Genomic DNA, 27,290 nt, shown 5'->3' with positions numbered 1-27,290 from the left:
CAAAATAGAGAGAAAGAGAGGGAAAGAGACGGAATGATAGAGGCAGTGAGAGAGACAGTGATGGAGTGTGGGTATGTGGGAGAGAAAGAGAGAGAGGGGTGTGTGATGTCGTATCGACACATAAATCACAAGTTATAACATGACTGAAGGAGCAGAACAGTCTCCAAACTTAGAAAACCGAAATCAGAAAGGACTTGCTTTATAAATCAGTGGCGTTTCACTTATCTTGCATAAAACCTTTGCTTTATTATTGAAAAAACTTGGATCCTTCATTCTGGTATCAGCTGTTATTTCTGCGAGCATGGAGAACTCCACCAACGGGAAGCAGTACAGATGGGAATATGAGTACTATTATGATTATCTGGACGCTGTCATCGTGGACGAGAGTAAACTGAAATACAATAAATGTAAGTATCTGAGCTTCATATAACCACACACAATCATTCAGTCGTTCTAATATAAATCTCTTACAAATTGCTGAATAGTTTTTAATTGTATTATTTATCCTTTGACAGCAGTTATATTTAGAATACATATATTATCCTTTATACAACATAGTTATATTTAGAATATATATATCTCCTTATATACCCTAGATGTATTCTTGGTATATCAAACTCCTTAGACTATTAAGTCATTAAATTTTTATGTATCTATCCTTAAAAGACTATGGCTACTACATTCTGGATCTATTTCTCCTTACAGACTCTATAGTTATAATATTCTGGATCACCATGGCTGCGTTTGTCGGTTTTCTCTTCCTAATCCTCACTCTGATGTCCTGCAACGGAAACTTTTTGAGGCAAGTTTGATGTAAAAAGTTAAAGGCTAAGTACCAGAAGGAGGGAAAATGCATTCCATTTAATGATTGATATTGTATTATTTTGCAGGACTCGCAATCAGCAAAAACGGAGGCGCAGTCCCCTGGTCTGAGGGGTACTGAATCTGAATCGATGTCCACTCACTATTTCAAATGGATCCACTGAGGAACACACAAAGATCCACTGAGGATAAACCAACTTGATCACTGCAACGTTTTATGAAAATAATAAATGAATTGAGTTTACCACCTTTCAGTTTGAGTAATGTGTAGGATAGTATTTTATTTACCCAGTAGTAATATACAGAGCTCATATCCTTATTATTACTTACATAACTGAGCTGAGCCGGTTTCAAACACACATGATAAAAAAATCAAACAGAAGAAAACAGAATAGTTCATTTTTACGTTTTGTTATTTTTATACAAAAACAGGATTAAAAGTCAAGGTTCATTCTTTCTGTTTTTTTAAACTGAGGGCCGAGTTCCGGAACCGTCTGTCGTCCTGGCGACGATGTCATTACAGATGGCACTGACATGCGATTCCTCCAGCGTAGATTTGGTCGTTCTCCTCTTCCCCTTGGGATTGGCTGCGGCGGTCACCAGGCGGACGTGTTGGAGGAAGAGGTCGGGCGAACGCGCTCCGCTCCACATCTCGTGGACGTACAGCGACAGCAGCACAACGCCGGCGTCTGGGATTCAAACAAACAGCAAACATTGTCCTCGACATTAACTTCATTGCTAAAAAAACAAAACATAAACGCTGTGTGAACTGGTATAGAGACACGGCACAAGAGGAACCTGTAAAACGATAAAACATGCGATTGAACGTGATGCACTCGTCGGAATAAAACAGAACTCAAGTCTGCGGCGGTGTGCGTAGCTTCGTACCGCGTCGGGCCTGAGGGGTGGAGGGGTCCGACAGGCAGGCGGAGACCACCCCGGCGTGGAGCTCCCCGACAGGGAGGGGTCCCTGGGCCTCCAGCAGACGCAGCATGACGCCAGTGAACAGCTCCAGGGTCTCCGTTCGGGAGGGCGAGGGCGAGGCCGGAGCCCGGAGCTCCACGACCCGGTGGTAGAGCCGCAGCAGGTCCTCCTTGGCCCCGGCGTCTCCCAGGATCTTGTCTACCGTGTCCGGGTGCGGGGGGGCCACCCTGTGGAACCAGCGGAGGAACTCCAGGGTGGGGGGGTGCTGGAAGGGGTGCTCCAGCAGGGTGCTCAGGGACCAGCGGGTGAGCAGGAGGGCCGTGTCGCCCGCCAGGCCGCTGTCGACGACCGTCGCCCCCTCGCCGTCGCCTGATTGGCCATTCATTAATTAACCATTCATTAATTGACCACAATTCCAGAAACCAACAAAGAAGAAAAACAGCAGAAAAATAATGATTGCATCGAAAAAGGTAAGAATATCAGAAATAATCAAAGTTATTGGAAATATATTATCCACAGAGTATCCTCAGAGTCTACTCACGACTCGGGGTGCTGGGGGCGTGGCCGGAAGCGGGGGTCTCCCAGTGGGTGAAGACCATGCGGAGGTCCCCTTTACAGGCCGTGAGGAGGGCCTGTTCCCGCTGCTCCCTGTCGCTGTCCTCCTCCGGGTCCTCAGTTTGCTTGCGGCTGTGGGAGGCGGGGGGTCGGCCTCTGGTCTTGGCCCTGCCTGTCCCTGGAGAGAGGGGGGGGGGGGGTGGATCAATCGAGGTCAACCTCAAGGGAGTCAAGGGAACCATGGCAACAACAATAAATAAACAGTGCCGTCAACCGGCGTGAAAGCAGAGACATCTCTGGTGAAAAGTGTGTTGTCATAGTAGCTTGTTTTTGATTGGTCCAATCAGGACCTGTACTTAGAGCTGCCCTGTGGTTTGGTCTTTGCGTCGGGTTGAGAGGAAATGAAAGCAAAATATGCAGGCAAAAATAATCTTGCACCATTTTCGGCATTGGGGCAGTTATATTTAGGGATGCACCGAATATTTGGCCACCGAAAATGTTCGGCCGAAAATGGCCCAAAACATAATTTTCGGTTTCGGCCGAAGGAGTAAAAAGGCAGAAAAAAATAAACCAAACATTTTATTTTTGAAAAAAAAAAAATATTATATTAATTGCTTTACTCATTTATTTAAAGATACATTGTTCTTAAATTCTTGCTATAAGGTCTGCTGGATCGTAGAAAACGTTCAGTATTAAATAAATATTTTGTATCAAATTTGTAATAGATTTTTTCTATTGAAAAGCAAGACAAAAAAGTTTAGGAAGGACATTTAATTGTTTGATTTATGCAATGGTGAAAAAATTAAAGCAAAATGAATGTAAAACAGCAAAAGCCACATTCGGGATTCGGTTTCGGTTTCGGCCAAGAATTTTCATTTCGGTGCATCCCTCTTTGTATTATCAGCTGCTTCTGGCCCGGGTATTCTACACAGTGGCTCACCACAGACTAATAATTACAGCGCTGGAAAAGGTGCAGAATTGTGCAGCCCGTGCCCATGAACCGGAGCTCGGCTATTGTGATCAACTGCAGCGGCGAACGGAGAGCGAATGCTACCCCAGCTGATGTTAGGGGACCGTACGGGTCAGGGATCAAGGGTCACCCATCAGGTCATCGAAGGAGAGCCGTGTCGACTCACCCAGGAGCCCCTTCAGGGCGTGCCTCTCGGCCACGCTCTGCAGCCGTCCCAGCAGCGTGGCGTCGTGGGAGAGCGAGGCCCAGCTCTGCAGCAGGGAGAGCGCGTCGGTTGAGGAGAGGCGCTGGGGTTTGAGGGTGAAGCGGTCGCCCCGGGCCACGCCCACCGAGCCGCGGTGCCTCAGCATGGAGCTCAGGGTCCGGAGGAAGAGGTTCAGCTGGGCGGGCCTCACCTCCGTCCTGACGGGGAGGGCAGATGTTGGTACTTTGTATTTTCAATGTGTTGTAGTACTTGTGAATATGTTTAACATGAAAAAAATTAAAAATGGAAAAAAATCGTTTTATTTTAAATTTTAAAACGATTTTTTTTAATTGTTTTAATATTTTGCACAAAATGAGACTAAACAAGGTTTAGAGAGAGAAAGAATGAATGGGTGGGTAAAGAGCGATAGACAAAGATGGAGAGAAAAGACAACTAAACGCAGTAGCAGAGTTTGCCCAGCCAGCATTCTGCTTTATGCCGGCTCTTAAAACAAGCCCAGTGGTTAATTTGAGCCGGATCCTGCCGGAACAAGATCCGGCACCTCTTAATTTTGGCCTCCCTGTGTTCCGGTACTTATTTGGGCAGATCCGGTACCTCTCATATAAAAAATAAAAAATAAAAATTTGTTAAAATAATAATATGCATACATACATTTACAGAACAAATCCTAAGAATTTCATGTTGTTTATTAAGATTTAACGTCATTTGAAAATGTCGGAGATCTGTTGACGCACTGAAAGGAGCGTGCCAACATTTACCACGCCCGACAGTTTTGAAATTCGCCGCATCTGAGGAGCAAGCAAGCAGCGAGGAAAAAACGATGCATGAACACATGCATGTGCGCCACGCACAAGTTTATAGAAATTACGATAAATTAAATATCACAGAGCAGGATTGTGAACGTTTACAATTTCTCTTGTCAATTTACAATCGGCAAAATGTGCCAGCGTTGGCCGACTAACTCTTTTTCATTAGGATATTGAACCTCCGCGCCTCCTCTTTGCAACGGAATTTGTTTAAGATATAAAAACATTTGATTGAACATAAACACATTAAAACAGATATTTTAGTTTTTAAATAAATAGTTGGAAACTAAAATTCATGTTTCCCACAGTGTGCCTCTCTGGCATTGAGCGGGTCTTCAGGATCGCACTCTGCACAACCCAGTCGTTGAAAAAGTCACTGTCAAGCACGACTCCGTAACCAACGCTTTCCAAGCATCGTGGTGATGGCAACATTCTCCGCTAAGGACAGGATCTCACGGAGGGAAGCTGCTGCTTTGCTGTACATTTTCTCCAGCCGCACAGTCCTAGTTTGGCGACATGGCACTGCGTAATCTGACTCGAGAAATGCGATCAGATCGCGGAAGACTAACACGTCACATCTCTGGAAAAGACTGCCGTATTTAAAATAGCATGCATATGCATCAGTTATATTCTCAATTTAATTTACAGAGCAATCCCAGCAAAGTATTTAGGTTAACTCTATAAGAGACTAGGATTAGTGTGCGTCTGAAAGGGGGGGGGGGGGGGGGGGGGCATGCCATCACGATGGTGGCCCTCCATCCTGATGTCAGTCAGCCATCACGACGGACGATGACATCGTTCATCGGCACAACCCTAGTAGGCAGTGTATTTTTCTTTGTTCCATTACCTCTAACCCCCGTACTAAGTCGCCGGATCCACCCCCCCTCGGCGTTCCGGGACCTCCCACTTTACAAATTAAGCACTGAACAAGCCTCTTGTTGTCCCGAACACTCCCTATGATATCAACACTTTCATCACCTGACGAAATCACGAAAGCGCCGTCACGAGGAAGCTCGTGCGTCGGGGGCGGGCGAGAGCGTCGGAGCAGGAGACGCTGCGGGGACATGTACCTCAGGGAGGGGATGAGCGTGAACGCCACGCAGAGGAACTCGTCCACCAGGGGGAGCGGGAGGGTCTTGGCGGCGGGCTGTGGTGGCCGGTCCGTCCGGGCAGGCTCCGGCGGCGTGTCCTTCTGTCCCAGGTTGGCGGACCAGACGACGTGGAGCAGGGCCACCACAGCGCTCAGCAGCCGTGGCTCCAGGGTCCTGAGCGCGCCGGAGGGGAGGGGCTCGTTAACGTCAGCTCAGACTCTATGCTCCAACACCGTAACCGTACCTTTGTCAGCGGACGTTCATCAGCTCAGAGTGTTAGCAAACGCTGTGAGCTGATGTTACTCTATTGTAACTATGGACTGTAACTGATAGCTGATATGTTATCTACTGTAACCAACTGTTAGCTGATATGTGATTCTATTGTAACTATGGACTGTAACTGTTAGCTGATATGTTATTCTATTGTAACTATGGACTGTAACTGTTAGCTGATATGTTATTCTACTGTAACCAACTGTTGGCTGATGTTATCCTATTGTAACTATGGACAGTAACTGTTAGCTGATATGTTATTCTATTGTAACTATGGACTGTAACTGTTAGCTGATATGTTATTCTACTGTAACCAACTGTTGGCTGATGTTATCCTATTGTAACTATGGACAGTAACTGTTAGCTGATATGTTATTCTATTGTAACTATGGACTGTAACTGTTAGCTGATATGTTATTCTACTGTAACCAACTGTTGGCTGATGTTATTCTATTGTAACTATGGACTGTAACTGATAGCTGATATTTTATTCTATTGTAACTATGGACTGTAACTGTTAGCTGATATGTTATTCTACTGTAACCAACTGTTGGCTGATGTTATCCTATTGTAACTATGGACAGTAACTGTTAGCTGATATGTTATTCTATTGTAACTATGGACTGTAACTGTTAGCTGATATGTTATTCTACTGTAACCAACTGTTGGCTGATGTTATTCTATTGTAACTATGGACTGTAACTGATAGCTGATATTTTATTCTATTGTAACTATGGACTGTAACTGTTAGCTGATATGTTATTCTACTGTAACCAACTGTTAGCTGATATGTTATTCTATTGCAACCAACTGTTGGCTGATGTTATTCTATTGTAACCAACTGTTGGCTGATGTTATTCTATTGTAACCAACTGTCGGCTGATGTTATTCTATTGTAACCAACTGTCGGCTGATGTTATTCTATTGTAACCAACTGTCGGCTGATGTTATTCTATTGTAAACGTATCTCTTCAAATGTGATTAAATTATTACCTAAATTCTTAACCAATACAATCTAAATCTTTTCAGCTGCCTTTTACCCACAAGCCCATGCTGTGGAACTCTCCTCTTAGAACTGCGTAGGGATGAATAGGAGAACGACATTAAACATGGACGCCCCGCCCACCTCCTCCTGAGCAGGTGCAGCATCCAGGGGAGGAGCCCACAGCTCCTGGTCAGGTGGTAGGCTGCCTTGGGGACCCGCCCGGCCTGGCTCAACACCCTCAGGATCTGGACCTGGCGGGGGAGGTCGGGGACACAGGTCACGCTCGGCTCCCCAGCGCCAATACACACTGCGTCGGCAGGACAGTGCCGGTTGGGTGCAGATTGTGTGTGTTAGTGCGTGCATTAGGGCTTTGACTTTTGCCCAAAAAATCATATTCGAAGTTTGTTTGTTTATTAATATTCTAATATATTCGAATATTTATTAATAATATTTTGACCATTAAATGCCTTCAGTAAGACCTGGATTGGGCTTCGCGAGGTTTGTTTACCGGCGTTGCTATGGTTACCGGTCGTGCACGTTCCAACGGTTTATTAGGTTTCTAATAAATCGCTGTCTGATCAATACTTCATTCACTGCCTCTTCCGTGGTTCATTACAATATTATGAATAGACTGCGACAGGTTCTCCGACGTCTCTCCCTCTTGGCCTGCCCATAACAGGTTCCAATATTAAAGGGCTGCCTAATATTCGTACGAATTTTGATTTATTTTTTGATATTCGAATTATATTCGAAGTTCGGAGTCAAAGCCCTAGCGTGCGTGCAGGGGTACCTGGGTGTCCTCCTCACAGAGGGGGCTGCTGCTGTAGGCCAACAGGCCCAGGAAGATGCCCTGTTGGCAGCACAGCTCGTAGCAGTAGCGGTCCCGAAGACCCTCCTCCAACAGGCCCAGGCACCACTCACGCTCCTGCTTATGCTGGGGGAGAGGGAGGGAGGGAGGGAGGGAGGGGGGAGGGGAGAGGGAGGGAGGGAGGGAGGGAGGGAGGGGGAGAGAGAGAGAGAGAGGGGAAAAGGAGGGGGAGGGGAGAGAACGAGGGAGATATTGGAGGAAAAAAGAGGGAGAGAAAGACAAAAAGAGGGGTAAGGAGATAGTCATACCAGAAGAGAGAGGCCGAGATGGGGAGTGGGTGATTAAACATGAGTTAAGTTTACGAACGAGGTCCCCACCATCCCAGGGACAGATAATAGCAGAGACAACATCAGGAAGGTAAAGATAATATCAGTAAACATTACAGGGTGAAGGACAGGGATGCCTAATGAGGAAACTGTTGGTTTAGAGAGCTTCATGTGACACCATGAAGCCCACCAATCATTAGAAATGTGCTCCAGAGCATTTCTCTAGGCCGTAACAATATTGTAGTAAGATAAGATGGTACTTTATCAACGACAGACTGGAACTACAATTCAACAACAAACAACCGTAGTTTTACCTCCGTGTCGGAGCTGTGGAACAGCTTGAAGAAGTCGGGGACTCTCCTGAAGTCCAGGCTCTGGTGGGACAGCAGGAACTTGTTGAGCACCACGTACATATGATCCTCTGGAGGGAGAGAAGCAGTTTTAGAGGCGCAAGAACGCGCTGACATATTTGCCGCGGGGTTGATTGATGCTGAAAGAAGATATCAACATACGTAAAAAAAAAAAAAACTGTACACATTATAAAATAAAGATGGTAAGATTACGAAGGTCTAAAAAACACTCACACTATAAATACTAAAGTCAACAGACTGAGAGATGGGGCTTTCCAATACCTCCTCAATACATCAAAGCTAAATGGGTTAAACAAATTCAGATCCTACGCTGCAGTTGTCATCTTACATAAATAACTACAGATGAAAACAGACAGGATCATGTCTTCCTAGTAGTAATGGTTGAGTGTTATTGAAACATTAATCCCAATAGTGTGTGATTTAGCTGTGTGTGAACGGACCTGGTTTGAGCATCTGTTGCGCCACCTTGGAGAGGTACGTGGTCATGATGAAGGGCAGGCGGACATTTTTCTGCCGGATGCCGTTCTTCATCATCTCCATCAGGTAGAGCAGCTGCAGAAAACAAACAGATTCAAGATAAGAGAGGTGGCACTTGATTAAGCCCTGATCAGACGATTGGGACAGAACGTGTTTCTAATCAAAGCAATGGATTACACGTCCGTCTTGAAAACAAGAGATTACACTTTGCTCTTCATAAACCTGCTTCTATGTAACTTTTCTAATGCAGCCAGCAGAGTCAATCCATCCAGGGGATTTTTCTCTATAAATAGTTTGATTCTCATCTGCTTTGGGTGTGTTTACCTTGTGAGTTAAATAAAGGTGTTCTAATCTAAAGTCAAAGGTTTTCTCTTCTAAAAGTTAAATAAAGGTGTTCTCATCTAAAGTCAAAGGTTTTCTCTTCTAAAGTTAAATAAAGGTGTTCTCATCTAAAGTCAAAGGTTTTCTCTTCTAAAAGTTAAATAAAGGTGTTCTAATCTAAAGTCAAAGGTTTTCTCTTCTAAAAGTTAAATAAAGGTGTTCTCATCTAAAGTCAAAGGTTTTCTCTTCTAAAAGTTAAATAAAGGTGTTCTCTTCTAAAGTTAAAGGAAGTCCCTTCTAAAAATTAAATGTGTGCTCATCTAATGTTAAAGGTGTTCCCCTTCTAAAAGTAAAGGACGTTCCCTCCCAAAGGTAATGTCGGTTCACCTGTCTCTTCTTGACGCTGGCAGTGCCCTCCAGGTGGGGGTAGAAGGAGGTGAGGATGTGGTATCCTGCAGCCCGGACCTTAGGGTCGTAGCTGCTGAGGGCCGTGACCGTCAGGCCGAAGGCGTGGCTCGACACAAACTTGAAGCAGTTCACCACGCAGTCTGTCGTAGACGAGAGAAGGGTTAGGGCTGGCCTCGGGAATTAACTGCACTTAAAAAGGATATGGCAAGCTTTGACTCTCATTGCAACGCATCCCCAATGGAACAAGACAGGCAGGAGTTAGTAACATGGCCCACCTGGTCGCAGAATGGTGCTGAACAGGGGCAGCAGGTAGCAGGGGTCGTACAGGTTCCCGAGTTCCTTCACTTCTTTGTCTTGATAAAGAAGCTCTTTTCCCTCCTATGAAGAAGCCAATTTTAATTAAACTTTTACCACTAATGCTTTTATTATCCGCATCAATTATGCAACAGGTTAGGACAAAGAAGGGTAAACTTGCTTTCTTGTGCTAGGCATAGCTCAGTGCTAGACTGTGGTACACGCCTAGCCCTTACTCAGTGCTAACCCGAGGTGTGATTGGGTTCAGCCACAGCTCAGTGCTAATCTTTGCTAGCGTTCGCGCGTCGCTAACCTGGGGTATGATTCGGCGCTGCTGGGGGAAGTGAGCGATGGTGTTCAGCATGCGGTCGGGGCCGAGCAGGGCCAGGAGGTCCTCGGAGCTGGGCTGCTGCCATAAGGACGCTCCCAGGCTTTTGCGGGCCTTGTGGTGCTCCACCGCCGCCGAGCCCCACAGCAGACATCTGGAAGAACAAACGCATTCGCTAGGCTCGCACCACTGACCAGTTGCTAGAGAACAGACATACACACAGCATCAGCAGTTACAAACAGACTTGTAACTGAGGAAACTAGCGCGCGCTAGTTTCCACACACACACACACACACACACACACACACACACACACACACACACACACACACACACACACACACACACACACACACACACACACACACACACACACACACACACACACACACACACACTTACTGGAACTTGAGCAGGCTGATGTTGTTCTTCTCATACTCCTGGAGTAGCAGCAGCAGCTTCTGGTCTGGAGGACAACACAGAGTGAGGATAACACCGTCTGATCTCGGTCCCACTCGCTTACGCTCTCAATCCCACTGCTTACGCACTCACTCGCAATCGTTCACTCACCTATTCCCTCTCTCTTGCACTTTCCCGCCACTCGCTCACTTTCACTTTCTCTCGCACACACTCTGATCCATTTACCCCCCTCACTTCCACAGCCTCTCTGTCTACCGCAGACAAACTCAGCAGCGTACCCTTGACGCTGAGCGTTGCCCCGTAGGCTCCCAACATGATTACAAAGTGGTTGACGTTGCAGACGGCGGGACACCTCTTCACCAGACACAGAACCACGGACACCAGCGCTTCTGGAAACAAAGAAATAATTAATCTTGCACATTGTCACTTTAATGGCAGCTACTTCTTGGCTCATGACAAATGAAGATGACTGATTATAAGTGTAGAATTTTATAATTTTTAATATGTTCACTGAATCATATTAATTAAAAAACATGTTAATTCTCTGTATTATATCATGAAAACTGTATTAAAAGTGCATTTTTAATTGATTTAAATAATAATAATTGCATCATTAAAATCCCCATTTGATTAAAAAAGAAAAAAAAGGTCATTGTAAGATTTCCAAATGATGATATATTCCTATAATTTATTCCCCTGTCTCACCCTTGGTCTGGGGACAGTGTCCCGCGTCCTGGTCGGACTCCAACATGGCGGGCAGGAAGAGGGAGTGGCTGCTGACCATCATGTGAATGGTGGCGAGTGGGAGGAAGTCCTTGGGCGCCGCGTCCCCCTCCACGTACATCAGCTCCACAAGGTCCCTCAGGGCTCCCAGGAAGTACGGGTCCTTGTAGCGGTACCTGGGGCAGAGAGAGAGACACTGTAGAGCCTTCACCGGACCTACACCTTTTGGGTGATGGAGGCTAAGGATCCCAACCAGAGGTTCAAGGCAGACCCACTTAAAGTTATGGGAATCATTATGAAAAATGTAACGTACACACAGAAGGATTGTTATTGATCCACGCAGAACAATGTTGAAAAACGGCTCAAAAAATAGCCTACTTGTCAAAAATGTACCATATAGTAAGACTATTGTTGACAGGACCAGCTTCAATACATTCAATATTGACGTCTGAATATTGATACTTACTTTAGTCCGCTTTTCACAAAACTATTCCAGTCGGATGGTGTGACATCTTCCGCAAAGGTCTGAATAAACATAACATTTAAAGAAAGTTATCAAAACCAGAAAACACCAGTAAAAAACAAAAAGGGACCTTTTTAAATTGCGACATCGTAACATTTGTTATCATCATTGTGTCATTTTTATGATGTAAATTGAGGGATGAAAAATAAATTCTGTATCGGCCCTAAGAAATCCATATCAGTCGATCCCTAGTTTTGATTGCGTACGCTTTAATTTAGTTATTGTATTTCGGCACCAGTTCGCCATAGAAGATTTATCTTACGCAAGACAAGAGAGTGCTTTCTGAAGCGGTTACCAGATGTTTGAGCAGCCTCTCCAGGATGTTCTGCTCCTGGCTGCAGGGTGGCTCCGGCTGCTGTTTGGCCCGGCTGTAGGCGGAGACCAGCCACCTGAGCGATGACACCACCACACTCTTCCTCCAGGACTCCTGCTCCTCGGGGCTCTCAGACAGCTTGTCCTTCACCACGTCCACCAGCTGCCACCTGACAACAGGGGGACAGAGCAAGAGCTTTAGCCATTCATTTAAACATTAATTAAAATGTTTATGAAAAGCTTTACCTATTAATACTAACAGGCTAGCGACAACGGTAATGGACAATGGTTATAATGTTTTGTATTTTCAGGAGATCCATCAACCTTTATCCAGAAGTGTTTTTTTTTTTTCTTAGAAGCCCTCTGATTGGGCCAGTGCTGTATTGCATTTCATTGAACCCTTGCACAAAGTCGTGTGCCCTTATTTGGACCTATGTGGGTCATGTATCCAACGAGAGCACTCACACTGGCATCGGCACACAACCGCGCTACAATCTGAATCGAACCTGGGACGCTCCAAGACTTTGTTTGCCTACATGGTGAACACACTAGCGGCTTGAGCCCCTGAATCGCCCCGACAGGAATCGACTCTGGTGCCTACCGTTCATAACCCTCAGCCGACTGAAGTGCTGCGGGCAGCTTGCTGAGGAGGTCACGGATGTCCTTGGTGCGGGCGGCCAGTTGGATCAGAGAGCCCAGGGTTTGAGCGTGTGCTCCCACAGCACCCCCGCTGGCCTGGTCCAGAACTGACCCACACAGCTTGGGCAGCAGAGCCTTCTTCAGCGCTTTGAGCACCCGGGATTGCACTGGAACGCACAAGGGACATACGACTTAATGACATACAACTACAGGGACACGTATGGTAAAACAATATACAGGCTCTTTAATTGTGAAACAAGGAATTGAGTTTAAATTTAGATTGATAGCTTAGAAACAGATAAGATACCATTTTTCTTTTCAGGAGGAAAACTTGAAAAACTCAAGCCAAAAACACAATGTAAAAGCATCACATCATTAAAAATAATACTAATTAAATAGAATCCAGGCAGTCGATTTTACGTCAGAGTACCAACCATCGGTGGGCGTGGCCGGGTCGCCCCCGCCTGCCGCCAGCAGGTAGGCGTCTACGACGGGGAGGAAGTCTTCCATGCGCTCCGCCACGGCCGCCATGTTGCCCGCCTCCAGGCACCAGAGCTGGAAGCGCAGGCGGTGCGCGGGGCCGTTCCCCAGCAGCAGGCGGCAGAGGCCCCGGGGCCCCGGGCTCGCCGCCCGCTCCAGGCAGTGGAGGAAGACGTCCGCGTGCACGAGCCGGGCGCCGCCGGGCTCGCCGCTCAGCGTGGCCAGCAGGAAGTCCTCCAGGCGGCCGCTGCTGGAGCACGCCAGCAGCAGGGTGCCCAGGCCCTGCAGGTGGGCCCGGGTCAGGGGCAGACGCCGGGACCCGGCGCCGCCGCCGCCGCCGCCGCTCTCCGTCAGGATCTCCAACGCCGCCGTCCCGTACAGACCCAGCTGGTTGCCGGGGGCGACCACCAGGCAGTCTTGGGGGAGGAGCAACAGGGTGGAGACCACGCCCCTCAGTTGGCACGCCCCGAAGTAGGGGTGCAGCGCTCGCAGAGCCTGCAGCGGCCGCGACTGCTGCTGCTGCTGCTGCTGCTGCTGCTGCTGCTGCTCGGCCTTCTGGGAGGCGGAGTCCTGGAGCTCCCGGAGCACGGCGGTCTCCACGGCGACCAGGTAGCGGTCGAGCAGGTCCGGGCGGCCCAGGTCCCGGAGGAGGGGGGCGCAGGCCTCCAGCAGGGCCAGCACCCCCTCGCTCATCTGGCCGCCCAGGCGCCTGAGCTTGACGGGGTTGAGAGAGTTGGCGGGCAGCGAGGACAGCTCCAGGGCCAGGAACCACTGCTCCACACACGGGTGCTTCAGGATGGAGGAGAGGGCCGACGCCACCACCTGGGGACCACCGAGAGGGGCCGGGTCAGAGAGACGCTATGCTAGGGATGCCGCAGTATACGGTATTACCGGTGTTGAGGCCAACACCGATTACTCGGTGTTGCACACCGGCAACACTGATTGTTTTTATTTTTTTTCAGTAATAAAAAAAAAAAAAAAAAAAGTAAAAATGAATAATATAATTATAATTAAGAAAATTAAAATGTGTAGAATAGGCCACAGTTCTGCTCTGTGCGGAAGAGAATTGGCGCGCCGAGAATTGGTGGTAAACAAACCCCGCAAAGCCCAATCCCTACGAGAGCTCCCCGCGCTACGGCCATCCGGAGGCGCACAGAGCTTTTGGCCGTGATACTATGTATGCAATTATATGACACTATTATATGTTATAAGACGTTGTCACCGACAATTGGCGCGCTGCCAGGTGCTGTCACCGAGTGTGTGAGGAGAGTTGACGGAGAAGATGGCGGTTGACCTAGTTTCAAAGTTTATACTGTTTATACCGGTGTTGACACGAGTGTATTACTCGGTGTGAAAATGTCCACACCGCGGCAACCCTACGCTATGCTAATGCAATTGGTATTGGAAGTTGGGTCGGGCCGACACCATTATTAGCTCCACGATCTAGATTTTTGTTTATCCATCCGCTTTTTTTTTTACCAATCGTCACAATCAACGGTGTTCATATTTTTGACTCTATACTTGATCGAAGAAAAGTCAGAAGTGCAAGTCTAACTAAACTACAGGGTGCATTTTATATGTGCAGCAACAGCATTTTCTAGCTAACTTTCTCGTAGGCATGTGATATAGCATAACAGAGCGCTGACCTAACACACAAGCGTTAATAGGCTGCTGTGAAAATGCACGATATGCTAGTGCGCGTGAAACACTCATGAGTACCGCGAAAATATAAATACGTGAAACGGTGTCTGATCAAAAGCTACGGGGGTACGTCATCGGGTCAGGAAATCGAAAATGGAACCTTCTAGCTCACCTGGTGGTTGCTGGTCTCAGGCGTCGGTGAGGCGTCGTCGGACAGGAAGAGGTCAGACGCGTCCTTGGAGTCGGGGGGCTGGGGTTCGGGGGTCTCCGGGACTGCGGGCTCCTTGAAGGCTTGGAGCCGGACCACCACGTCCAACAGGATACCCAGCAACTCCTTCAGAAGCGCCGGACCTTTGGGGAGCTGCGTAGATTCATAATTAAGGTTAATACTTTGAATACTATGTCATATTCATGAAGCAGTTGACCGTTGCCGTGTCCCAGAATGCCCTGTGATATAGTCTGAATTTGATAAGTAACCACCCCCCCCCCCCCCCAGCCTTCCATGAAACAATCAGTTACACCATGAAACAGTCCCTCCAGAAAAACACGATTATGCGTTCGCATAATTCAACGCATAATCAGCCAAAGTCTGCATATTCACACGCAAAATATGCAGGGCTTGAATGATTTCATACTCCCTGCATTTTCGTTGCAAAAAAAGTCACATATATCTTAGCAGAAAGTTGAAAAATTTTGTGTTTACTTCACACAAGAGCAGGCATTTCCCCCTGTTGCCATGGGAACATTATGAAGTGACGTAATTACGCGACGTGAACGTCATCGAAAAGCTGAATTCTTCGTAAGTTCCCGCATTTTTTCGCAAGTTCCCGCAATTTTTGCAAGTTCACGCAATTTCATCGCATGAAATTGCATAAATATGCCGCATATTTCATCCAATTATTTAAGAAAACGTGCCGAATAATCAAGGATTATTCGCCGCAACAAGCACAAAAAAACGCCGCATTTTTCTGGAGGGACTGATTTAACTCATTGGTGTGATATGGAGCACGCAAAAAACCAAAACCAAAGCCGTCCAACTTTCCGCAGATCTGCCACTCTAGGCCCTTATAAGTCGGGCGGTTCCCTGCGAGGTTGCTTTGGATTAAAGCTCCTGATAAACGACTGAAGAGCGCCCTAGCGGACCCCCCCCCCCCCCTCTCACCGAGCCGAAGTCCTCCACGGTGGAGCGGGTGTAGAGCAGCAGCTGGTTGACCACCAGGGGGAGCTCTGCCAGCGTGACGCCGGTCAGAGACTCCCGGGCGCGGCCCCTGAAGCTCTCCTTGAGGAGGGCCCCGGGTCCCTGGAGGTAGGACGCCTTCAGCAGCTCCGACAGGGAGGAAGACGCCGCCGCCGCCGCCGAGGAGGATGAAGACGATGATGATGCGGGGTCTTTGAACTGTGAGACGGGAAAACAGTAATTGTTTAGCAACATGATTATTTGTTCCCCCCCCCCATTTAAACCGTCATGTTTGTGAAGAGCATTGGTGCGTGAAGTTCAGTCAGGGTAAGAGCGGGAAAAATGTGTCATGTGACAACATTCATATACACAATACACACATATCTAAGAGAGAATGATAGAAAGAGGAGGAGATACAGAATGAGTTCCCGACAAAATAAGAAATGATATATGCATCAAAATATGCCCAGAAATGCAATCAAAACAGTCCATCTAAGGCTTCAAATGAAATGTTTGGGTAGTTTTGAAGTAGAAGCCATATCTAGGTAGGAAGTCACCATTATGAATGGCTACACCACGTGGTACCCCGATAAGTCACCATACTTATCCCATGACTTCCCAACACAATGCCACCCAAAACAACAGCGTATGTTCGGATGGGACCCACCAGCTCCTCCTGGCTCTGCTGGGGGAGCCACTTGGAGTAGTACTGGTGGAGCAGGGCGACGGAGGGGTGGGGGGGTCCGGTGGGGGGCTCGGAGGAGGAGGAGGAGGAGGAGGAGGCCAGCTCCTTGTCGTACTGCAGCAGCGTCAGGCACAGGGCCAGCGGCTCCCTCTGGGCGTGGAGGAGGTCCGTCAGCACGCGCGCCAGGTAGTCGTGCACGCCGCCTGCGGAGAACCACGGAGGCCTCGTCACCATGACAACAACAACAACAACTGAGGAAGCAGGTTTCAGTGTAATAGTCAATTTGCTAAATCCGTTGCTGGAATATCGAAGCCTGAATTGAATCCTTAAAGATATGATACATGTTCGTTGAAAATATACTTTTGTATATTAAAAGGGAATACACATTTTAGAGCTGTTGCTGTTGCAGAAATGCAAGCATTACTCTTTATTTTTCTTCAACATAATGTAAAAGAAACGTGTTTGTTAGAAACTCATAAAGCAGCGCTTCATTGTTTGTCTGTGCCTGGCGTGCCTCTTCGAGTTGTGCTATCCTTTGGTGCGCCACACAGTGCGGAAACCATAATCCCTCTCTGCGGACCACAATAATGTTCCACCACAGATAGGTGGAGGTCAAAGGTTACCGTGCTGCGGGGGCATCTTGTTGCGGGCGTCCAGGGCGGCGGGCACCAGGGCGCTGAAGGGGAAGGTCTGCGTGATGAGGTCCTCGCTCAGGGCCGGGCCGTACTCCTCCAGCTCCCCCTCGTTGCCCTCCATGATGACGTCCACCATGTCCAGCACGTCTGGGGAGGAGAACCAGAGGTTGGCGTCAGGGAGGGGGGGGGGGGGGGGTGACCAGGGGGGGCTTAACCCCAGAGGACCGCCGCGTGAGGCCAAGCATTGGCTGGGTTTATCCCGGTACGTTATTAGCCCGATACAGGGTAGGCATTAAGGGCCCCATTCAGACAGAATCAGGTGTCACGGCGGAAAATCTCAGTTTAACAAGGGTTTCGTCAGGACAAGGTTAGCAGAAAAAAAGGTTTAGAGTGTGGACAAAATTAGGAGAAGGCAGGTTAGCAATATCAAGCTGATAATGACGTTATTAGCAGTAGCAATCAATGTTGGAAGCGTAATGCAAACAGTATCCACAGTAGTTATTATTACCAATTGGAGTTTGCTGGGACACATATAAATAGAGCATGATAATCACAGTAATTCATGTCGTTCAAGGCACTCGTCCAAGGCACTCAATACACTGAATGGCGGGCAGCATCGACTGAGCGAGAGGTGTTAGCGGCAGCGGTGGAGGCTAGCTGGTACCATCGATGTGTGAGATGGGGATGCTGGCGGCGTCTGCCTCGTTGCCAGTGAGGGAGGCGTGCAGGTAGGCGGCGTCCTGCACCAGAGTGGCCACCTTATCACTGTACACGTACTGGTTGGACAGCAGCCTCACACACACCTGGGGGAGAGGGAGAGGGAGACGGAAGCAAATGGGTGGAGAAACCACATATAAAAACACGCATATTTTTATTGCCATTTTAAACTTGATAATTCACCTCACTTTCAGTTTCACTTTGTATTGCAGCTTTCCGCAATAAGTCTTATTTGAATAAAGTTTGATTGATTTGAAGGACTCTGAGCGATGGTGGCCTGTGTAGTCCAATATCTCAGAGGGCTTCGGTCTTGCTCAGGGGGTCACATGGTCTTACCCTCTCCAGGAAGTGGATGACGGTGTCCTGGTGCTCAGGCTCCACCTGGCCAAGGTGCTCCAGCCACAGCTCCAGCTCACTGCTGGTGTAGTCAAACATACCCGTGTCCTTCAGCACCTACAGCGGGAAAAACACACACACACAAAGATAAACACACTTTTGGATTTAATGTTCCAACAATCATTCAGATGAATTATTATAATAAATGTAAAAAAAATAAATGAAATGAGCTCTTCAGCCCAGAGTTGGTTAAACTAAACACACTGTTGGAGATAAACCATGTCGAGGTAAATAAAATATACTCTCTTCTGCACGGGTTTAGAGTAGACCAAGGCGTTGCTCACCTTGAGCACCAGCCTCTTGGTGAGCCTCCTGAGAGGAGCGTTGTGGCTGCTGACCAACATCTTGAGGAGCAGGAAGAGAACCGGCTTCTCCCCGCTGGAAGACTCCGTCTCCACCGCGTTCTGCAGGACAGAGGGAGAGGAGGAAGATACGTCTATACACACACACACACACACACACACACACACAATAAGAGTAGTAGCAATGAGGACGGATAAAGTAATGAAACATTATTCAAAATCAGAATCAGAATCTCTTTATTGAGCGACTCTGACATTGAGATTATCGACAGTTGATGAGTGAAAGGAGGTATAAAGGGAGGGATGGATTGGGATCGAGGGAGGCGGATGAAGGCAGGGATGTGTGGAAGGAAGGATGGAATGAGAGGTGGGAGAAGGAAAGAGCGAATGAAAGGAAGAAGAGACCCAACACGACGAGCAGTGCTGTGGTCCTCGTGAGCGCCGGGCTCCTTCCTACCTGTAAGCGGACCCAGGAGAACTTGGAGGAGGGCAGCTCCAGGGCCAGCTGCAGGACCTGGTGCTGGAGGACGGGGGGAACCTCTCCTCTCAAGCCTTCCTCCGACACGATGCCTGGAGGAGGGACAGAGGAGGTGCACACTGAGAGGACTTCTAACCCTTCTTTGGCCCGCGATCACACTCATTTCAGATTGAACATTCCCGCGACGACACCCGACTTCTGTCATTTTTGGGCATCTGCTTCCACACACACATTGTTTCAACCAAATCTGTTATATCTGTCAGAGTGGACATTTGAACATCTCATTTTGCTAAAAATCTAAAAATAAAACAACACACCCACGGACCGCTAGGATGTGAAAGCCCCGACCTACTCACCCCTGAAGAGCTTGCTGAAGTCAAACTTGCACAGGCTGACCAAGTGTGGCGCCACCTTCTGGTAGAGACACATCACCTGCAGCAGGAGGGCCTTCAGCATGATGACATCCGCGGGGTCGGCCGCTGGTGGGATACACAGACAGGGGGCGCTGTTACACCCCGTCAGAGAAACACTCGAATGAATGAAACGGACAATGTGGCGATGACTTGTTGTGTTACCGAGACTTTCAGCGGGCTTTTTATCCTCGGGGGTCTTCGGTGCCTTTCCCTTTTTGGCCATGTTGAGCTTCTCCTCCAGCTCCTCTTTCTTGGACAGCGACTGCCAGTTGGACACGATGCTCGTCATGTCGGGCAGAATCTGGTAGAGCGAGAGAAAGATGGGTGTTGGCGAGTTTCTCTTCAACGGTTTGCTCAGCCTCCAGGGCTGCACCAAGGCCCTCGCATTCACCCCGACATTGAGCGAACGTCAGGGAATGTCTGCTTGGTTGCATGACATTCTTACTTTTCTACTCATTACTGCAACGGATCGCTACCGCTTTAAAATGTCGCTGAAGCAGCTCCTTCTTGACCACTAACTGCTACTCCTCGAAGATATAGCGAACGAGTCGCGTCAATAGTTACTCCCAGAAGCAGGCTCGACTATACACCGACATATGGGGCTTTCACACCAAAAAAGAACCAAGAGCCAGTTCCGGGCTGGTGCTGGGGCCAGTTCCAAACAGGTTCCAGCCTTATCCCACTTAAGAACCAGTTGGTTTCACACCGGCCAGAGCCAGCCGTGGAGCCGGCGTGCGCAACGTCATGACGTCACTGCAAACGTCTTCGCTTTCGCAGCAACCCCTCCCGCCCTGCCGGAACTGTACGATAAGAAGAAGAACCCTCGCGCCAGTTTAAAACACAACAACAACAATTTCGTCTTCGATTCAATCCGTGTATGGTTCGTTCTTTGAATATTCAGATTTAAAACAAAATCAGAAAAAACAAAAAAAGGACTCTGTTTTAAATCGGAATATTCAAAGAACGAACCATACACAGATTCACGTCCATTGTTTACTTCTGTGTTTTAAACATGCCGGTCTTCGTTGGTCTTCCTGTTTATGAAGGTACGGATAACTCCGCCCCCTGCCCCCGGGGGAAAAAGCGGTTCTAGTTCTAGCCCAGCTCAAAAGTGGGGCTGGAGTTGAACCGGTTTTTAGAGCCCGGAGCCGGCTCTTTGGCGGTGTGAAACCAAAACACTGGCCCTTGCTCCGAACTGGCCCGGAACCGGCTCTGATTTTGCGGCGGTGTGAAAGGCCCAAGAGAGACCCATCGCCCGTTTGCGACGGCTAACCAACACAGAAGCAGAAGTCTGCCCTTCAAATCAGCCACTGAAGATACGCCGATGAGGCGCTAAACCAGCGAGGCGGCTACCTTGCTGACGGTCTCCCTGTACTGCTGCACCAGGGGCTCCATGTTGTCCAGGGTGTAGGCCTCTGAGCTCTCCCACAGCGCCGGGTCGAGCAGGAAGTCGACGTTCTTCTGGGCTCTCCGCAGGACGAACGACATCATGGACAGCGCGGTGTGCTGCACCGCCGTGTTAGAAATCTGAAGAAACATCGATTTGGTTGGAAAAAAAATATCCATCCGTCTGTATAGATCGATCGCCAGGACGACGCACAAGTTTCTACTTTTAAATTTTTCCATTCCTGTATTCCATCTCATCTTTTACCGTTAATAACTGCCTATTATTTAACTCATACTGGTTGAATCCCGCTTGCAATCGTGCCATCACACATTCATAAAAACACACCTTTGCCGGTCGGCCAAAAATGAGTTTGTTTCATTGCGGCTGTCCGCCCACTTCCCATGATGCATTATGTCGATAAACTGTGAGCTGAGCGGATGTGGATGTGGGCTCCTCTTACGATGAGGCCGGCGGTGAAGAAGGCCTTGGAGCAGACGGGGGGGAGGGACGTCACCATGATCATGGCCACCAGGCGGGGGAGGGGGATGAACTCCCGCGTCCTGAACACGGACGAGATCTCCGGCTGAGCCTCGTAGATCTGGAGGGGCAGAAGCAGTCCGCAGCCTCAATCAATAATAATAATAATAATCAATAACAATAACGCATTGGATTCCAGTGAAAAGGAGGACGGGGGATGGTAGAAGTCTTGAGGGTTCCTCATGAACAAAGTGGCTATCAAGCTCTGTATTCTCCGTGGTTATTTTCAAAAAGGAGGATGACATTTGCCCCCCCCCCCCCCCCCCCCCCTTAATATTCCAAAATCAAATAAAAACATCCATGAAATATAATGATTACCAAAATAGAAAGAAAAGCAATATCCACTGAAAAGCCATCTCCCTCAAAAACCATGAAACAAAAGAGCAATTGGCCCGAAAAAAGAAAGAAAGAAACGCCGCCGCTTCCCCCCACGACTCCACCCCACCGGCGGGGGGTCCCTGACCTGCTTGACGAGCTGCACGTTGTCCCGCCAGGCGCTCTGAACGCGGGGGGCGAAGGAGTAGCGGCTCTCCTTGAAGAAGCGTCCCAGGAGGTCCGGGCTGGCCCTCAGGGTCTTGGTCACCAGCTCCTCGACCAGGAGGTCCTCCGTGGGCTTCAGCCCCCCCAGGAACTGCAGCAGGATGATGTTCCCCGTCCTGGAGACAGCGGGAGGACCGGGTCAAAGGGGGGGGGCCTTCAATCCCCTCGGAGCGCTCGAGAAATGTCTCATTTTGTTAGCACCTCCCCTTGGAGCGAGCATATCTCGGGTCCCTCCAGAAAAATGCGCCGTTTTTTTGTGATTGCTGCGGCCACAAATCCTTCACGATGCGGCACGTTTACTTAAAAAATGAAGATGAATTATGCAGCATATTTAAGCAATTTTATGCAATGAAAGTGCGGGAACTTGCAAAAATTGCGGGAACTTGCGGGAACTTGCGTCGCGTAATTACGTCACTTCATAACGTTCCCATGGCAACAGGGGGAAATTCCTGCTCTTGTTTGAAGTAAACGCAACATTTTTCAACTTTCTGCTAAGATATATGTGACTTTTTTGCAACGAAATGCAGGGATTAAGAAATCATGCAAGCCCCGCATATTTTGCGCGGAAATCTGCAATTTATGCTGTGAAATTGCAGCATATTTGAAAAAATGCGGCCCCCGCATGAATATGCAGACGTTGGCTGATTATGCGTTGAATTATGCGATCGCATAATCGCGTTTTTCTGGAGGGACTGATTTCTTCCAGATATGAAACCAGAACAAGGAAGGCGGTTATGGGAACTATATTTCAATTCTTCGATGATGCTTCAATCTTTTATGTAGGCCAATCTGGACCTACCTCAATATTTCTGCATGCTTTCATTTTGTAAAGTGACCATGGAGGTGCCTTGAAAAGGAAATCTAAACGAAGCGTGCGCTCAGGTGTGTTTGAGTTCCCCTACCTGCCAGCCGTGCCGTAGCTGGGGTCGTGGAAGCTGATGCCGTTCTTGCGGGAGCTGCAGACTTCCAGGAGGAAGCTGTGGGCCAGGTCCCGGACCACCGAATTGGCAGCCTGCTCTGGGGTTTGACCCAGCTAGTAAGAGGGAGGGAAGAAGAAACCGTCTTTTGATGAATGTCACTTATAATGTTCTCTTCACCATGAGGCGTTAAGTACAAGACTAAAAAAAACGAACAAATATTTCTGCCGTACTGCCGATGGCATTATTACAACAATTAATAACTAATTTAACCAATCCCGATGAAATCAGTGAAAGCCTGTTTAATTTTCCATCCCAATTACCCCTCAGGAAAAATAGAGCACTCTGAATTAAATTGTCATTTAATCCTAATTTGCGACATTACTTAGAATCGCTGCAAATTATACTCACTTTAACGCAAAAAACAACACAACCACACTAATAGTAGTTATAAACAAAAATGGCACAACATTTCCAGAAAATCTGCCTCATCGAGCAAGCGTTCTTGGCATCAAGAATCCAAATAAATCTCATTGCGATCCCAGAGGAACGGTTAATCCCAGTTCTACCCCGCCCCAGACTGGGGACCGAGGCTCACCGTGTAGTTGTCCTCCGTGCTGACGTCTATGATGCCGTCCCAGCGGTACAGAGACGACACGTCTGTCAGCAGCACCGCCGTGAAGAACCGCACCTTCTGGGTCTTAGTGACCGCCTTGTTCTTCACCACCTGGACAGACAAAACAAACAAACACGATGAGAACCAGAATGTCAACTTGGAGCAGGGTGTGATTGACTAGAACCGGAAAGGTACTTGGTTCGATCCCCAATGTCCACGATCTACCTGTAGGCCTCTTATAGCAAGATGCACAAATCTAGACCTGCTTGTTAATGACCAATTTATGTATTCACTGTAAACCACTTTGGATAGAAGCAGCTGCTGAAGGACTCGATGTTATCTAAATCTAAAAAGACACGGAAAGAAGAGAAACGTTCAACGTACTCGAGACTTGAGAGTGGACAGAATCAAACTGACGATGGACAATCTGTCTGCACTGATCCCAGAGTTTAAGATCTCCGGCAGGAGCTCTGGAACACAAAACAGCAATTGCCAACAACACATCCGAACATCTGGAGACACAGGAGACATTTTGGTTATCTGTAATATGGACTTGACGGATGCAGGGGTCTTCTGAATGACTAAACAGCGTAATACCTTTGACCTCCAGGATCTGTCCGACTGTGGCGGGGTCTCCAGACAACAGGAAGGACACCGCAAACTGAATGTACGCCATGCGAATGTCCGGTCGCCCCTGGAATCACAAAATAAACCCAACAAGTACCCAGTCAGAACCAGTTATACGTCTCCTGTAGTACACAGTAAGAACAATACAAAATCCAACAAAGAATACTGTATTAAATGATCATTATATGTAATCATTTACCAATTTGCTCGGGTAATATTGTTTATTTTTTTGGGGGAATTTAGAAGCAGATTTATTTGAATTGAATAATCAAATTAACGACAAATCTCTATAGCAAATGTAAATGTTGCCGTTACCATCACAGACTAGAGCTTGGACAATATTCCAAACATGTGACTGAAGCCGGGTGATGTGGCCGGACGGCTCACCTGTTTGTCCTTCCTCCGGGCCAGCCGTCCCATCCCCTGGCTGAAGTTGAAGTGGGCGTAGACCTCCCGCGCCGCCTCCGACCCTTGGGACACCATGGCTGACAGCAGACACAGGGCCAGACGCACCAACCTGTCGCAGAGGAACAGCCCTCAGACACGCTATAGCCATGCAGAGACATCGAACGGCAGCCGACACACAAATGGGTTGAATCATCCCATACACATTTTCCAAGTGGACATTATTATGATCATATGTTTAACTCATTCATTAAACCGCTTTGCCGATGTTCATTTTTAATGACATTGATCAATTTATAATTGAATGACATGGGTAGTTAGGTAGTTAGGTAGGTGGTAGACAGTTACAACAACATCAACACCACACATTGTAAAACAAAATATAAAGAAGCCGGAGATAGTCCAAATTAAAAGTAATGGAGGGGTGAAAAAGAAAGCCCAGTTCATGAAATTAAATATTACCAGTCAATATAACAAAACAAAATGGAAAAAATGAAAATAGGGAACGCCTTTTGAAGAAAGAGCAAAGCACTGAGCTGAGTGCACCTACTCGAGGTTCTCCGACCGCAGCGACGCATGGATGACCTTCATGGAGCTGGAGAGTTTCTTCACGACGGCGTTGCCCGCCATGCTGAGGTGAGACAGATCACTGGCCGTCCTCAACAGGATCATCTCCAAGCTCTGGAACACCAGCATCATCTAGTAGACCGAGACATACACACACACACAAGAGAGAGAGAGAGAGAGAGAGAGAGAGAGAGAGAGAGAGAGAGAGAGAGAGAGAGAGAGAGAGAGAGAGAGAGAGAGAGAGAGAGAGAGAGAGAGAGAGAGAGAATATATGATGGAACATGTAAATTAACATGCTAAGAGAATGAATAAAGTTAAACTATTAAACATATTTAGGTACAAAAGGCACAAGTTTAACACAAATGACAAAAAAAAGGTATAACAATAACACACAATTAATAATAACATGTAATTACAACCAGTTCTTTAAATCTTCATACATCCCATTGTCATATACATATTACAAGCATTGAGGTTCAACATGATCAGTAATCACCCTTGTTCTCTCGATTCCCTCTATTGATTCACTTACCTCCTTGTCAACTGGCTTCTCCACTGCCAGCAATTTGAATATCTCTGCGCATTCCATGGAGATTTTAATGTAACCTTCGACCACATCGTATAAGTCCGGACACGGCAGCTTCTTTGCAAATGATATAAATGTTTCCAGCGCTAATAGACAACAAAATAAATAGAGATACGATTGACTTAATTGAGTTATAACAGCAGAACACACAGTAGGAAATAAATAGGACAATAAGGGTTAGAGCTAGAAGAATAAATACTGAAAATACATCTCTAGGCCTATACATTATGAGGAAGTACATCAATGTATCACTGTCTATGACTAGAATCACATTTTCACAGATAACTAAAAGTACATATAGTACACGTGCATTGATTTGCAACATGAATACCTACAGAGACAACACTAAATTACAAATACTTCGATTGAGACTACATTTTCCTGCATGCGGCTATAGGTGCATACACTGAATGACAACTTGCTGAACAACCACACTCACCCTTCATGGCTTTAGTTGGATCCTTAAGCATGGATTTGAAAATAGTGCCATTAAACTCTGTCAGGGTTACTTTCTTAGCCTGAGGTTCCGAGACCTCGGAGTCCTCACTGGGCCGCTTCCCCATGTTTAAGTAACAGTTAAACTCAAATGTTAATGAGATAAATACTCATTTAATCTGAGTTTGATGAAAACACGTTGGGAAGAAAACACAACTCTCCGTCCAACTGAGTTTCTGCTCCGGAGTGGAAACAAAATACTTGCGATTCATGGTTCCGGGTACTTTTTAGTAGTTATTTATTACTGCGCTTCCACGGTTTTATCGGTTTTTATTTATGATATTGCTGATCAAAAAGTAAAACGTTTACCGTGGTGCACATATGATAATATGTCGCAAAATGTTCGACATATAAAAAGAAAAACGTGTGTACCGTTTCTTTTTTTTTTTTAAAGGCCAATTAGCGTGGTAGTCAGTTTTATACAGCAACATACTTTATTTAAGCCCTATATGTGTCTATGTTTAGCAAGTTTAAAGAGGAATGAATGGCATCTGCAAAGAACGCATACATTGAGAGTGCGGTACAGAATGTAAACAGAATAAGCATTACGTAAATCGTAGACATACTACTCAACTTCTTGACCTGACTGGGTGGTTTATAGTTTGTTTTGGAAACAGTGTGTAGCCTACTTGCAATGCTACCTACAGCGTATGATTAAACATTGTGCAAAATAGAATTTATCAGTTAATATTGTATTTCCCGTTGTGGCCGCCAGGGGTCACTGCTCCACAGCGCAACGTTGAGCTCAACTCTGACAATTCATGTTGGTTCGAGGCCCCTTGCGCAGGTTCGAGCCCCAGGGAACATATTGTAATCTATTTGTGGCCCTCCATTAAAACCAATCGTGTTACATCTAATCAGAGCCAGGACTGGTTGGTCGTCAATGTAGTTGAATGCAAGGGCCTTTAATTAACTTCCACTTGATGAGTTTGAGGTTTTATAACTTCAGCTTTCGCCGAATTCCGTAAGACAAGGATGGCCTTTGGGAAAAGGACGACATTTATAGGTTTTGACGAGGGCTCGCTGTACTCAATTCACTCAATTTAATCAACACAAATACAGGCCTGTACATTCCTAACCGTAAATTTAAATGAAACCTCTAGACATA

At 47.2% G+C, this 27,290-nt stretch overlaps 1 protein-coding gene across 2 annotated transcripts; it reads right to left on the bottom strand.

Annotated features, from left to right (window-relative positions):
- Window positions 1–1,083: 1,083 nt before the first annotated feature.
- urb1 (URB1 ribosome biogenesis homolog) lies at window positions 1,084–26,381 on the bottom strand. 2 transcript variants are annotated; one of them, XM_060075633.1, is made up of 40 exons: window positions 26,127–26,381; window positions 25,634–25,773; window positions 25,085–25,233; window positions 24,517–24,646; window positions 24,100–24,196; window positions 23,887–23,972; window positions 23,485–23,613; window positions 22,872–23,002; window positions 21,893–22,085; window positions 21,353–21,490; window positions 20,859–21,032; window positions 19,668–19,806; window positions 19,449–19,571; window positions 19,072–19,184; window positions 18,597–18,716; window positions 18,253–18,369; window positions 17,864–18,002; window positions 17,188–17,346; window positions 16,543–16,767; window positions 15,865–16,091; window positions 14,875–15,063; window positions 13,016–13,883; window positions 12,544–12,748; window positions 11,926–12,112; window positions 11,574–11,632; window positions 11,090–11,283; window positions 10,663–10,773; window positions 10,367–10,430; window positions 9,950–10,118; window positions 9,618–9,720; window positions 9,322–9,482; window positions 8,577–8,688; window positions 8,080–8,186; window positions 7,422–7,565; window positions 6,773–6,882; window positions 5,353–5,547; window positions 3,438–3,673; window positions 2,288–2,479; window positions 1,711–2,115; window positions 1,084–1,511 (listed from the first exon to the last, which is right to left on the bottom strand). In XM_060075633.1, the coding sequence occupies exons 1-40, from the start codon at window positions 26,248–26,250 to the stop codon at window positions 1,288–1,290; spliced, it is 6,888 nt and encodes a 2,295-aa protein (XP_059931616.1). In that variant the 5' UTR covers window positions 26,251–26,381; the 3' UTR covers window positions 1,084–1,287. The 2 variants fall into 2 exon arrangements, with proteins under 2 accessions (XP_059931616.1, XP_059931615.1); XM_060075632.1 differs by having other exon boundaries at window positions 15,865–16,098; window positions 16,547–16,767.
- Window positions 26,382–27,290: the final 909 nt, after the last annotated feature.

This window comes from Gadus macrocephalus, chromosome 16 (genome assembly GCF_031168955.1).
Source record: "Gadus macrocephalus chromosome 16, ASM3116895v1".
NCBI lineage: Eukaryota > Metazoa > Chordata > Actinopteri > Gadiformes > Gadidae > Gadus > Gadus macrocephalus.
The sequence above is the reverse complement of the archived record's forward strand: the minus strand, read 5'-3'. Positions and strand labels throughout refer to the sequence as shown.